The sequence below is a fragment of the Cryptomeria japonica genome, chromosome 2 (genome assembly GCF_030272615.1).
Source record: "Cryptomeria japonica chromosome 2, Sugi_1.0, whole genome shotgun sequence".
NCBI lineage: Eukaryota > Viridiplantae > Streptophyta > Pinopsida > Cupressales > Cupressaceae > Cryptomeria > Cryptomeria japonica.
This window is the reverse complement of record NC_081406.1, coordinates 571962661-571978477: the sequence shown is the minus strand read 5'-3', so window position 1 is coordinate 571978477 and position 15817 is coordinate 571962661. Positions and strand designations below refer to the sequence as shown.

General features: G+C 37.0%; 1 protein-coding gene across 2 annotated transcripts in view; it reads left to right on the top strand.

The window, feature by feature from the left end:
• The first annotated feature begins 5817 nt into the window (after positions 1 to 5817).
• LOC131043539 (uncharacterized) overlaps positions 5818 to 15817 on the top strand; it is a 108996-nt gene continuing 98996 nt past the window's right edge. The window contains exon 1 of one of the 2 annotated variants that reach the window (XM_057976752.2): positions 5818 to 6168. In XM_057976752.2, the coding sequence (XP_057832735.2) occupies positions 5955 to 6168 (214 nt within the window). In that variant the 5' untranslated portion in view covers positions 5818 to 5954. The remainder of the gene's footprint in view (positions 6169 to 15817) is intronic. The other variant, XM_057976751.2, reaches the window with a different exon arrangement.

Genomic DNA, 15817 nt, shown 5'->3' with positions numbered 1-15817 from the left:
AACTAGATGCTTGAGTCCTTCCTCCATCTCCCTTTCACACATCCACTATCTTTTACATCCCCTTATCCACATCCTTATCATAATTCTTATCCATCTAAACTATTCCCAAAAAAAAAGAAGAAGAAAAATTAAAAAAGCAAAGAGAAAAAATCCATCCAAAGGTGAAAACCACTTATTGTGGTGCCTTGGGTAGGTATCATGGTGAAAACAGTAAACAAGTGTCATGTGTAATCCCCTCATCCTCTTGCACTCTACACTTGGGGACAAGCTCCATCCATGCTACCTTCACAATCCACATACTCTTTTATCCTCCATCTCCTATCCATAATCCTATCTAAATCCATTCTCCTTTCCTATCTTTGATCTTGACTATCCTATCCCTATCCTCCATCTCATATTCCTTATCCTATCCAAATGCATCCTCCATTCCTACCTTTGGTCTTGATCATGCTAGAGAAAAAAAAAATATCCATGCATGCTTTGGAAACTACAAGCCTTAATTCCCCCTTCATCCATATTCATTACACATTATTCTTCTATCTCATACATCTTTATCCACCATCCTTCCATCCTTAATTGGACTACCCTTAGTGGGCAATTTTACTCCTTTGCACAATAGTTCTTGGATCCCCATTCCACCTATTTTTTATCCTTTAGTCCAATCAAATTGACCTTTATCCCATTTACACTGATCTTTCCCTATCACATTGAGCTTTTCCCATCTATCTAAGCTTATATTGACTTGTGCATAATCCAAACACCCATTCATACTATGCTAATCAAATCCAAGTGGAAATCCTCCCATCTGAAGATCTTGCACAACCATCTTATCTGTTGCCTCCATCAATTTATCTAAACCCTGGCCATTGGGATGCATCCTTCCCATGTCTGGTAGTTTATCAAAATCCATCACCTGCCCATCGAGATGTATCCTTCCTATGTTCAGTAATCTATCCAGACCCATATCCTACTCTTGGAAAGAGATATCAGTTGGTCACGTGCATGTTGTTTGCATGATTGAGCTTTTCGCTTTGATTTTTTATCTTGTGTCCCAGGACTATACTTGTTCAGGGTTGCCTTGATCATCCTATATCTTGGTATGTCTTGGTTGGTGTATAATGGGGCATAGTTTTTGTGGTATAGAATGTTTGATGGTTTCTCTTTTATGATCCTATAGTCTTGCATCTACACCATCATCGATGTTTGCGAACCTGCGTGCTTTGAGATACCTATTGTCTGAGAGTCTAGTCCACGAATCGAATATTCACAACATCCTGACTTATATAGTTAGTGGTGTAGATAGTCTATTGCAAAATCAAAACTAGGTTTTCTCTCCACATCTACACAATAAAAAATCTCATTCACTTACTTCATTTCATTCATTCATCTCATTTCATCCATTTATCTTGGAGACTCTGATTCATTCATTCCACCTTCCTCATCCTTATCCTTTTTACATCCTCATCCTCAATCATCTAGTCCTCTAATCCATTTCGAGAGCACACTCGTGTTCTTAGAACCCACATGTCCTCTCGAGGGGGCATATAACTACTATCTCCTCGTCATACTTCCTCATCTCACCTATGGATGGGGCATCATGCTACTAGTCCTTATCCTTTCCATCCACTATGTCTTATTCTTCTTTGATATAACATCACTTCATGATGCTATATCAAAGAGGGGCAAAATGTATACACCTAAAATTAATTAAATTAATATTTAATTGATTTAAGCCTGCCAACACAATTAATTAATTTAACTGTGTTGGTCCCTTTCTTCTTAAAATTAAATCAAATTAAATTAATTTTATCACTATAGTTGTATAATTAATTGATCAAAATTAATTATTCCCCCATTCTTCTAAAATCAAATATCATTTATTTCTTCTAAACCCTACTTAGTTAATTAATTTCAATTAACTAAGCTAATCATGTGATTCCTACAAATCACCATTTCTAATCTATCATCTAGCCTAATTAATTCTTCTAGAAGCATTATTGTCATTATTCCTCAATTTCAAATTCCTCCACTCATTCTCTCTCGTCATGTCACATCCTCCTAACTTTCCCACTTACACTCTAATCCCTCATCAATCCACCTAATTAATCTCCTTAATCATTTGCACATCCCTAATCACCTTGATTAGGGATGGATCAACTTTGATCCTTTCAAGGAAATTCAAATTCTTTGAATCTCCCCATGCATCCTCTTCCCAAGGAATTTTTTAATTCATTTTCTCGTTTAGTCTTCCCACACATCTCTTATTTTGGAATTTTTAATCCCTCCTCCCTTCCCCCAAGGAATTTTATATTCCCTTTCTCTTCCCAATGTACTTGGGGAAATCTTCCCCATATACCTTGAGGAGTGTGTAGACAAGAAATGTCTTTATGACAAATCTCTTGAATCCCACACCTTGTCCCCTCAATCCTCTCCTCCATTTAAAATCAATCTCAACCCTTCATTTTGAAATCAATCTTGGCGCTCCATTTTGACCTCCTCCAATCTATAAATTGGAGTCTCATCTCCTCACAAATGATCCACTTCCATCATATTCTTATGTTGTCCATTTGAGGATGAAAATCCTTCATCATACCCTCATAATGCCAAATTCATATCCCATCTAATCCATATCCATCTCATCCACACTTATCCTTTAATCCAATTCAATCTTGTTGTGTAGTGGAGAGCATTCCACATCCCATCTTGGAGCCAATCCAATCAAGTTGAGGAGGGGCGCATCCTTGACTTCACCGGAGGCACAATCTAAGCAACAAGAGATCATCTTCATGAAGCTATAATGGTGTTTGATATATTTAATTACATGTTTTATGCTTATTTTGATTGAATCTAACCATTAACCCTCTCGTGGGTTTTCCCTTGGTTTACCAACATAAATTGAAATATCGACAAATTTCATCAATTTCATAAATATTGAAGCAGCTAGTTTGACATAAAAAATTCATTAAAAACTCTAAAAATTCCATACAACCTAGCAAGATTGCAACACAAACTAGCAACTAGTTAATATCGAAATGACGCTAAGAGACCTTGAAATGCTTACAACTTAATATAATGATATAAATATGATATTTACATCAAATAGGACTATTATGACAGTCATTACAATATCATGTAACAACAAACACTATATTATATTGGTGATTTAATCAACAATTTTGAACCTACAAACACACATAAAATCAATCAAGCTAATTGCATTTCTCCTTGAATCTCTATTGTAACCTTTGAAAGAGATCAACCTCATGTACTGCAAGGGTTTCATCCTTTGATGTACCTGTAATCAATGGGTTTTTGTCCACTAATTACAATCTCCTATGAGTTTTTGTCCATGTAGGTAACTTGAAGACAAAGTTCTCTAGCATGCAAATTGACATTAGATGAGATGATTTCCCAAATCGAATTGTTACAAGTTTTATATGTTGCAACCCAAACTTGTGTACCCAAAATCCCATGTCTCATTTTATACAAAAAATAAATTAAAAAAACTCTTCAAAACTAGATAAACCAAATCCAAAATGGGTGCTTGGGCCCAAAATTTAAAAATTACAAGTTACAAAACAAATTCAACCCTAAAGACCTTATAACAAATAAATCATCTTATTTGAATTAAGTGATGTATCCAGGAAATGAAATTAACCAAAAATGGGACATGACAATTTTGAGTGTGTAGAGTTGAAATGGGCCTACCAAATCTACTAAGACCTAGACATGGTGTGAAGGCATCATGTTTTGGAAACCCTAATGATTGCATTACTAAAGCATGATATTTTTCTTGCCCTCCTCTCTAAAATTGTAAAGCTAGCAAAATAAAAATGATTCATGGGCATGATCCAGTCATGTCTGGTAGCTATAGAGGCCATTGATGGATATTAATGGCAAATATGAACTATTTCCACCATTATTGCTTGCAATGACATGTAAATTTGCCTCCATTAGGTCAACAAAGTGTTTAGGCAACAAAATACCCACTTTAGAGATTATGACAACAAAATTAGTCAAAAACGACCTTCAAGATTATGTAGTGGGTAGGTGAAAACTAAAATAAAAAAAGTAGAAATTTTTAATTGTCCAAGGTTAGGGATAATGCATACCACATGCCTTTGGTTTGGTATCAGGGTTGATGAGGAATTCATGTCATTAGGGTATGTGGAATAGGGGAAGTCTAAACAAGTGATCCTTGAAAGTTTATAAGATTTGGAATATCAAGGACTAAGTACCTTATGGGAGGCACCAAAGTGAAAATAAGGGTGAAAAGAAATACAAAGGTGTCAGTGGAGTTTAGAGCTTGATGGATTAGAGAAGGTATGATAGGGAGGGGAAGTTTGAATGTTTGAAAAGTAGACTTAGGAAACTTTTAAAGGGTAGAGATTCAAGATGTCAAGGATAACATGGAAATGATACTTGGACAAAAGAAATTCCGCAACTCTTAATATGATAGAATACTTAGGAAGAAACTAAGTTGCAAGTCAGAAATTGGGGGAGGCCCAAAATGATGTACTTGAGAAAGGGATGGTCCAAAACTTTGGTTAAACAGATAGACAATTTTTTAACTACAAAGGATTGAAAGGTTGGGGGTGAGGGAAAAAGTAAGCTAGGAAGGGAAGTTTAATGGGTTTATAAGAATAGAGGGGAAGACAAAGATGAATGGGATGTCATACCATGATGGACAACCCCAAAATTCAAAACTCTTGACAATATTAAAAAAGTTAAGGAAAAGACCCAAACAAACCCAACACTTATAACCTTTTGGATTTTCTTGCAACATTTAGTACACGAATGACACACAGGGAACAACACTGAGGTAAAATAACACATAAGGACCCATACAAAGATTTCTTAGATCAATTATAAACTAAGGTGAAAATGAGGCCTAAGTATATAAATAAAATGAGACTTAAAAAAAAAACATCACATTATAGAATTGAGTCCCAACATACCATTTTTGTCTTTGTTCAAGGATATGATCTATGTTGATGGTGTGCAAGATGATATAAAAGCTCCAATTAAGGTTCAAATTCATCTATTTCTCTAAAGGATATTAGCCTAGTGAAGAAGGAAATTGTAATTGTATATAGAGAATAAAAATCTAGGTAAATTCATATTATCTTGATTTACACAGAGGAGGAGAAAATAATGGTTACTCAAGTAATTAAAGTGTTTGAAAGTGTTAGTGTTTTTTCAAGCCCTATTTGGATAAGGTGGTATTGTATGGGCCAAGAAAAGAATGAAGCTGTTTTATGAAGTGAAGTTATCTATTTTGGTTGATGGATGACAACCTTAAGCACATGTCGCTTACCTAGCCATTTCATTAGTAGGATCAACAAGTTCTAGAGCAATATACCCACCACACTAACTTCCTCCTTCCAAATTATGATTTATCAATTGATATTATGAATGATAATTTTCATTTTAATATATTTTTTTCTTTTTTTTTTATAAACTAACAACTAAAATCCCTTACTGAATTAAAAATTCTAAATCATCTCACATATTCTTGAAATTCTAATTCTAAAAATTAAAATTTAAGACCTTGTATGGTTAGCATAAATAAATTACACGTTATATACAATATGCAACCACTATTTTTAATAAAAAAGTTAAAATTAATTAAAACTTAAAACTATTTATATTTTATTACTTTCTACATAATTAAACATTTTATAAATTTTTAAAAAAATGTCAATTAAAAATGCTCTACTATGTCCTTTTGCAGGGTGCAATTTTGTCCATTCAATTTTTGAGCGGTATCGCTCTACTTATGTTTTAATATACAGAATTTTTTTTTTTAACATATTAAGGAGAAAAAAAAATGGTCTGGGAGCAAAACATCAGTGCCTAATTAAACATAATCTAAAAAGATGTATCTAGAATGGTTTCTTCTGTAATTAAGATAATTCTAGTTCATCAATGACTGCTGTCAATCTTTACTTCACATGTATATATGCACCACTGTAAGAAAAATACTCTCAGACAAAATGATGCTGTGTACGGCTAACTACAGACAGTTGAAATGTTCTCCTTTATCTTTACAATTTTCTTTGCCTCTTCGCACCCATAAGCCTGTAAAATGCAGCTTATCGTCTACATTTGGAAGGAGGCAACTGCAACTTGCATCTGCTGCCATTTTTCTACTCTTCCCAATAAAAGGTACTCTCAGGCTATTAGTTTAAAATCCCATCTTATTAAATTTAAGATTTTTTATGTGCTTTGATAATCTTGTTCAATGGATCCTACAGTTTTGTAGAATTCATAATATTTTTGTTTTAATTTTGAGGGAGCTTAAAACTTATAGCTGCTAACGGAAATTTTGTTTGGCTAGATCTTCAAACTCTAGCATTTTTGTATTCTCTGTGTGACGCCACTGAGCTTATTTAATCATTTTTCATATAATTCTTTCAATAAATCTGCCCTTTTTCTTATAATTTCATTTATTTCTTATTGTATTTCCTTTAAATTCAATTATTGAGGGTTTATTGATAGGATCTTAACCCAAACAACAATCTTACAGAAAAATACTGATTTTCCTTATGATAGAACAAACTTTACCAAATTACCTGTCATAGATAACAAAAACTATATCCCATACACCATGGTATACTTCACCTTTTTCTTGTGTGACCTGAGAAACATATGTCCTAAAGTCTGCTTCCTTGGAGTAGCCTTTGTGTAATTTACTTCTGTCCGACCTGTAGTTTTCTCCTCCTCCTCATACTTCAAAGAAGCAGCCGAAGCAGGAAGAGATTGATTTGTTCTGTCTGGTAAAGAGTCTGGATTATTCGCACCTATACCCCATTCTCAGCCTGTGATAGTCTGAATCCCAAGCAACAGTTGGATGGCTGAAAGAGGGAGTAGGCAGCTTTGGGCTTGCAAATTTGGGAGACTTATACTCTGATTGTGCAGCAACCTTAATACCTTGTGAATATTCTAATTTATTGATTTGCAAGCAATGAACATATATTTTTACCTTTTTTTGATGAATCCTCCTTTTCCTGTTCTTCCCATGCAAGTGTCTATTCGCAATGTATGAGTATTTCAGAGGCAGATGATTAGCCTTGGCAATGTTACCCTCCTTAGTTGATTGATTATTGGCTTAATTACTATGTTTCCCCAAGTTTCTAGGACGGATTTTTTTTTGCCATTTTAGGGGATGGGGGGATAGTAGAGGGGACAGCTATATAAAAAAATAGGGAATTTTCAAATTTCAAATTTCAAATATATTAATATGATAACAATGTAACATTGATAAAACTAAATTGAAATTCTAAAATTTAAATCATTCATCAATGTATCATATACATTATACATAGCAATTGAGTTGAAATGAGAGTTCAAACTTGAAATTCATAGTCATACACATTCATAAATATAATTCATTGAATCTGGAATAACTGTCAATATCATGCATATAATTATATAAATATCAAAATGCCCAAAGGCTGCAAGTTTCAATGCATATAATCCCCTCTTTTTTCTCTCCTTCAACTGCTGCCTCTTTCTCCTTTTTTGCTCTCCTCAACCAAATGACAACAAAATGACAACACAATGACACCACTGATAAAATTAGGTGTTTTTGCCCATTTAGGACGATCTGCAGGTGTCGAGGCCACTCAGCAAAGAAGGAATAATGTTTTGATTGTTATTTTTTTTAAAGTGCCACGTCAGGAGGGAACGGCCAGCCATCCTTGGGACAGTTGAGGGACGTCGCCTGCTGTCCCCGGGATGGCCTGCCATCCCCCCGGACGTGCCCAATGTTTCCTGGTTTCCTGCAAAAACTCAAAACTTGGGGATGGCATGGGGACGTTTCCTGTCGTTCCCCCCAACCCTGAAACGTCCACTTTCCCAAAATGTGGCAAAAACAAGGGGAAAGGCATCCCCGGGTAACACTGCTTAATTAGTCTCTTGACTATATTGTAGACCATCTAATGAGGAGAAGAGCTTTTCATGGTTAGATGTGAGAAGTGGGCACCTTGCCACCATGTTGCCTTTTTGAAGTTTTGGGTTTTTCTGCTTTGCATTCAGATGCTTATGCCCTACCTGAAAGCACCCGCAGCATTGAAGCATAATATTTTCATAATCTAATACCTGCTTCCAATTCCAACTTATACCTTTGAGCCATATCCAATTAGGTAAATCTTTGGAGGTATCCAGTTTGACCTGGGTTCTTCCTGATGTTGAATGAATCAAACCATCCATTTTAGGGTCAATGGCCAAAAAATCTACCTAATATATTTCCTATACCTTGAAAACATGCATCCCCCCAGAATCACAGAGTGAGATTTGGAAGCCAAACCCATATAGGTATAACCAAAAATGTCTCAAACGTCAGATTAAGGACTGGGAACCATGGCTTAACCAACAAAACATTTTTATCTGAGAACAATGGTCCATTCTCTAAAATAAAAGATCTCTCTCCTATAGACTGACATGGCAACACAACAAAGACGTCAGTGCTAGGATATATCTCTATTGTGCCTTTAATCTTCTCCAACCTGAATTTTAAGATCCATATATGTAAATCTGCAAGACCATAGGGTATTGAACTAGGTTAAACCTTTCCTGGGGAACTTGCCTTACTCACAAAGGACGGACTTACCTAACAAAAGGGCTGGATGCTCACCTGTGCATGGTATAATGACATAATGTTCAAAAGATGCATTTGGAAAGCTGAAATTGCAGCCTTCTCCTTATCTACATCATTTGATGTCTTCAAACACACCAAAAGCTGTGTTGATGTGTTTTTTATGCACATGTGAACACAAAATAAAATACCCAAAAGTATCTTATCCTCTCTTGAACAAAGTTACTTAAATGCTGAAGATTGGCTTAAGGATCACTTGAGACAACTCCAAGGTTCTGGTACGTCGAGTCACGACTTGTGGATAAGCACAAGTGGTTGATGTGATTGCTGGTATCACAAAGGGACTTACGTTGAATTGTCGAACGTTTGAATCGCTAGAATTTGATCAGCTGATGTTGCAATATGGTGATGCTTTGTTTTATCCTAAACTAGCTTGATTTGAAAAAAAGGGGGAAAAGGAAAGGGTTGAGAGAGTCCATTCTAAGACCTAGAATGTAAGAAGATAGGTGAATGATTAGATGGAATCCTACTGGGCGAGGTCTCACCATCAACTTGAACAATTTGACACAAGTTCAGTGCAATTTTCTAAGGACATTTCAAAGATTTTCAAATCATTACCATCAAACATTGCTCACCATTCAAGTTAATGCATAAACAATGGATGTATAGCGATTTGAAGTTAAGCGCATAGTATTCCAGTTGACCACACAAGGCACACTTACAATCAGCAAGAGGCTAGTGGTATGGACTAAACGGTTTCCACATAAATGCATTCAACAAATTCCTCCATTCAATCTAATTAACATGAAAACAAAATGAGAAGTAGAAACCATGAGACTTGTCGAAATAATACGTTTCACCATAACTTCAATGAAAAGAGTATCTCATTTATAAGTCTTTAACAACAATTTCTTTTCCTCCTATTCTATTCTAACCTCTATTTTATCTCCTATCCTATTCTTCTCCTACTACTATTCGCTAACTATTAACCTTTACAAATGAAGAGCTTGAACCTTTTATAATGCTCTCAATACAATTCAATGGCTCAGATCAATTTGAGATCAATGATTGAGATTTTACAATGAAAACCCTAATTAGGGTTTGTTACAACAAACTCAAGTTGGCCAATGAAATAATTGCAACACTTTGGCACATGTTTGTTGTGACGTTTTCACACATCGCCCCATTGCAAATGGAGACCCCCTACTTTTTAGGCCTTTCCAGTCTTTTGGCTTTGTTTTTTGGGTCTTTTCGCAACAGTCTTGTCAGTCTCTTTGCTTTGCAAGTGTTTGAGGGCCATATTGGTCAAGTCTGCCTTTCGTTTGAGCAAATTCGGCTAAGTCTAGGACTCGTTTTGTGAATTTTAGGGTTTTTGCCTTATGTCCTAGATTTTAGGGGTTTCTGTTAGGGTTTTGGGAAAAATGAATATACAACTGGAATTAGGACCCTTCAAGGAACCTCCCAGTAAAATTTGAGCCCAAATGGAGCAACTTTCTATTTTTAGAAAGTCCCTATTTTTTAGGTATTTTTCTGGGTCGCAGAATGTCGTCATTTTGCCAAAAATCAAACTTACTATTTTTTTTCTATTTTTACTAAGTTTCTATTTATGATAAGTAATTCCTGCACCCTGTCTAGGGGTCTAACGCTGACATTTTGAAGGTTTCTATTTTTGGAAAGTTAGTACTGGCAGGGTCAGTCAGATAAGGCAACAAGGATCAGACGTTCGCAAACATTTCTAATTCCGGAAAGTCAGACAACAGACAGAGAAAGCCATAAATTGATCAAGTGCTAGAAGCCTATGCCTAAAATGGAAAGCTCAGAAATTCACCAAGGTTTAGGAAGTCATTCCAAAATTGCAAAGCGGAAAAAATTTCATGAATCCTCCACATAGTGAAAATTCCGCCCAAGGATGCAGTTGGGCGCCAAAATGGGTCAGGCAAGGATAGATGGACAAATTTCATGAATCCTCCACATAGTGAAAATTCTGCCCAAGGATGCAGTTGGGCGCCAAAATGGGTCAGGCAAGGATAGAGGGACAAATTCCATGAATCCATGGCATAGTGAAAATTCCGCCCAAGGATGCAGTTGGGCGCCAAAATGGGTCAGGCAAGGATAGATGGACAAATTTCATGAATCCTTCACAGTGAAAATTCCACCCAAGGGAGTGCTTGGGCGCCAAAATGGTATACCCATGGAAGGTGTAAAAAATGAAAAAATTCCAAGGCACAGTGAATTCAACACCCGAGCTAAAAGTTGAAATTTTGCCTAAGGCATGGAATCCAAGGAGTCAAGGAGGAATAAAAGGCAAAACTCCCCCGCGAGCAAATTTTTGAATTTGCTATTTTTAGACACCGAATCTCGACAGAGTGTGGAAAATTTTATAGATTCGGAATCAGGGTGAAATTCTCCATCCAATGAACCTAGCTCCTAAATTTTAGGAGGATACCTAAAAAATAGGGATGTTGAAAAGAAGACATGGACAACTCACAAAACAATGAATTCCTTCCTCAGGAGGAATTTCTGCCCCAGCCTTGTGGAGGGCGCGAGAATGAAGAGTGCATGGAGAAACAGGCAAATTGCAAGAGTCCTTGACCAAGGCATTTTAGTGCCCAAGTGAGAGAAGGAGCGCCAGATAGAGGGATGCAAGGAATCCATGGAATTGAAAGAATTCCTCATCAAAGTCAAAATTCCGCCCAAGATGAAAGACATGCGCCAAAACCAAGGAGGCATGGAGGATTCACAAAATTCACTGAATCCTCCACCAAATCAAAATTCCGTTCAAGATGAAGGACATGCACGTAAACCAAGGAAGCATGGAGGATTCACAAAATTCATTGAATCTCTACCAAGTCAAAATTGCGCCCAAGAAGAAGAAATTCCAAGAAAGGTGAAAATTTGGCCAAGTGTCGGAACTTCCTTCCTTCAAGACATAATTCCAGGAAAGGTGAAAAAATGACTTAAGTGTTTGAAATTTCTTCCTTCAGGACATAGTTCTTGGAAATCATGGAAATTGGCTAAGGCATGAAAAATTTCCTTCCTCGGTAAGGAACAAATTTTTTTCCAAAGGAGAATTTCCTTTACAACATGAATTCCACGCCAGGATGAATTAAAGGTGGAAAAACAATTTCTTGGCAAGGAAGGAATCAGGGATGAACTGAACAAGAAATTTCCCCTAGGAAAAGTTTTTAAAAGTCCATCCTCGGGAATATTTTTGAAAATCCTATTTTTAGACACCAAATCACATCCAGATCTCAAAATTTTCATAGATTTGGATTCATAGGAGAATTCTCTCCCTCTTGGACTTGAAACCCTAATTTGGAAATCTTCCTAAAAAATAGGTGATGGTGAAAATTGATGGAAAACCTTCTTCAAGCAAGGAAAGTTGAGGAGACTTCAAGAAAATTCTTCCTGAATCGAATTTTTCCTCTCCAACAATTCTAGATATGCAGGAGCGGATATACGATGGCGGGGTCCACTTGCATGGCGAGGATCTATTGAACACGTGGCAGTAGAGTGGCGCATTCATTACCGCAATATTTGACCAAATGGCAACCCAGTCATTGCATGTTGAATTTATGGTAGATTCCTTTTGCATGTGCAAATGATGGAGCATTTATGACATAATGGGGTGATTTTTGCATGGATGAATATTCAACGCATGGTGGGCAAATTTGAAAGAGGTGGTGCATTTAATGCGCAATGGATGCTATTTTGGGTACTTTTGAATTAATTGTATATGGGCATGATGGGTTATTAATTGGAGATTCCCACCTTGTTGCATCTTGAGTGGAGAATCTTTTAGGGAAAACCCTAATTAGGGTTTGCATGTAATCATGGCCTGAGGCCTATATAAAGGGGTGACCCCCCTCGTTTGGAAGGGAGGGAGATTTGTATGAAATTGTTGCGATAAGATTTTGAAATAATAACAGTGAAACATTGTTCTCTAATGGTGTCCACTTAAGTTATTTTTTCAAAACTTGCATGGTTTCACCTTCCTCACTTAGAGTAGAAGTAGTATAGTGCTTTGATTCCAATGGAGAATGTAATGGTGTCTGATGAATTTCCATGGTTCATACTTTTTGCATCTTGCTGATTGTAAGTTGCAGTGTAAAGTTAGTCCGAGCCCCCTAAATTTGTGCTAAGTTCGATTGTGGATGGTCATTTTGATTGCGCCGTTTTTTGGTATTCAAATGTACTTTCTCGATTTGAAAATCTTCTAGCATCCCCAAAAGATTGCATCGGTTCTTGCGGAGTTGTAGTTGATCTTGGCGAAGCAGGGCTTGATTTATTTGGAATTTGTCCACCAAAGCACTATTCATTGTTATCACTGCCCTTAGGAGTAGATTTAGATCCTTCTAACCCTTTCCCCTTTACTTTCAGTGCATTTTAGTCCATTCGAAGCAACAACATCACAGATTCGCTATATCCGATGATGGAGTTCCAGCCACAACAGAGAAGTGAAAGAACAATGCAAACGTAAGGCCCCTTGGATTACCAGTAATCACATCAGCCAATTGAGTCACGTCCGTAGCATAAAGGAACCTTGGAGTCGATTGTTTGAACTTTCTGCAATCTTAGCATGCAATCATACTTTGATCAAGAGAGAGTGAAGTGACCATTAGGCAACTTTATTCTGTGTTCGACGCTGTCATAAAAAACACGTCAACAATGTCCTCTTTGGAACATTCAACCAATAGATGATAGGGGTAGGTGTCTCGAAGTTTGTGCCATCAAGGGTGAGTTAAGTACATTGAATCTAGGCATGCTGAGGTGGAATTCCTTTGATTGGTGGGATGATGACTAGGATTCCACCTTTAATTTGCACTTTTTAGGCTTGATAGATCATAGTGAAGGAATATTGAACTTAACATTGTCTAGCTTCCGCGATGATGATGATGATCTTCTAACTTTGATTAACTCTTCTGAAACTATACTCTTGAGGTTTTCAATAATGGGGGTGCAAGGTATAGATCTTAGTTTCGAAGTATTGAAGTTGCCTTAGAATGAGCTTTTGATGTCACCACTGCTCTCCTTCGGAATTCCTTCTCTTGTGACTCCCTTCATGTTGTTGCTGTTGTGGATCATGCCTTTGTGTAAATGAATGCATCTTGTGTAATCACCTTCTTGTATTTGTCTATGAAGTTCCCTTGAGGATATCTTCCTTGCATCTTAATCTTGATGTTGAAATTTGATCCTCGAGCGACTAGTTTCATTCCTCCTCCAATGTGATCTCCTTGATTTCTTTCTTCATCTCCTGCATAACAAACAAGCAAGCATCAAACACTTATGATATTCCTTCTATTATGACCTCCTAGTTTGATGTAATTATGTGATTTCATGTGATTTGCAGGTTTAACAAGGGCCTCTATAGAGGAGGTCGCTCCTTGGTTTGAGCAAATTTGTTGTCTCCTTGATGAATTCTCTCCTTCCTTTGTGAATTTTGCTGTCACTATTGATTGGAGTCGCTGCTTCTGGATCAGATTTGATGTCGATGCTTGACTGAATTCACTGTAGATGATGATTGAACTCACTGCCTTGCTGATAAAATTCGCTAATCTGCTCCTGAAGTTTGCTGATTAGAAAGAGGAGTTGGATTTGATTGGTGTTTGAAATGATTGCTTGAGCTTCCTCTTATAGGTGATTGGGGGAAGATTGTGTCTTTTCCCATATAGGCCGACTTAGTGTAATAAAATAAAATTAGTAAATCCTTTCAAGCTGGCCGACTTACTATTAGACTATTGAGAGAATTCGCTCATCTATTTCAAACATGAAGTTCGCTCATCTAGCTTCAAACATGAAGTTCGCTCATGTGTATCAAATCTTAAAGTTCGCTCATCTAGTGGAGTTCATGAAGTTCGCTCATGTATCATGAATCTTGAAGTAGCCCTCTAACTTACCTTTCATCATTCAAATTCAAGTTGTTCTCTGTTAAGACATCAAATTGGCACAAGGAAATGATCTATTGGCTGTTTGGCATCCTATTTTAAGTAAATGAAACAAATTCGCTCTTCTCCTTCAACTCCTGAAGTTCGCTCATCCTCATCAAATCTTGAAGTTCGCTCATGTACTCCATTTCCTGAAGTTTGCTCATCTAGTGGAGTTCATGAAGTTTGCTCATATAGTGGAGTTCATGAACTTTGTTTCAAATTGAATCAACTCAAGGTAAATGTTTTCAAATCCCTTCCACTCCACTATCAACATGAACTTCACTCATCTACCCCAACTTGTGAAGTGCGCTCATCTGTGCCAATTTGTGAAGTACGCTCATCTATGGTGATTTGTGAAGTGCGCTCATGTTTGATGATTCTTGAAGCTCGCTCATCTATCACATTTTGTGAAGTGCGTTCTTGGGTGCTTGAACATGAAGTTTGCTCTCATAGGGCTGAAGATGAAGTTCGCTCTCATAGGCTTGAACATGAAGTTACCTACTAACTTGCCCTTCAAACACTTAGTCGGAATTTTGAGGGAGCTTTACCATGTCATTTCTTGATCAGGTTTCTAAGCCACCCCTGCAACTTGACACTTTGATCAGCTAATTTGAATGTCTTTGCATCTCCCCATTTGATCAGCTAACTTAGGCAGCTTTGCAAACATGATAGGCCAGATTAGGGGGCCTTTGCAAACCAAAACATGATTGGTGAAATTGAAAACCTTCAAAGCTTTTTCAACTAATTGGCCTGGTATGTCACACTTTCAAAGGCACAAAATCATTTCCAATGAAGCCACCTTGATTGGACTTGGATAACCACTGAAACAATTCAAGTCTCAGATCTGAACTTTATATTGCCACCTTGGAGGTCAAACTTGCTGAAGAGTGACAAATTCACTGCCCTTTCAATCACTGTTGAAGTATCAAAACTCAATATCGTGATCCTTAAGCCAATCTTCAGCATTTGAGTAACTTTGTTCAAGAGAGGATAAGATACTTTTGGGTATTTTATTCTGTGTTCGCATGTGCATGAAAAACACATCAACAAGCTGCTTCTTATTTGTATTACCTGGCCCAGTTAACACAAGCTTTTCATATACCTCTCAATTATTACCCACAAGGCCTTGTTTACAAGGTGAGATGAGGGCCACCATCACTCGACTCCCAGACAATTTGGGGCCCAATCCTGACTTATCTACAGCACACCATCCCCTATGGATATGTGTCCCTCTTCTACGATCAATACTACCAAAACCAGAGACTTTTCTGCACCGTTACACCTATACTTG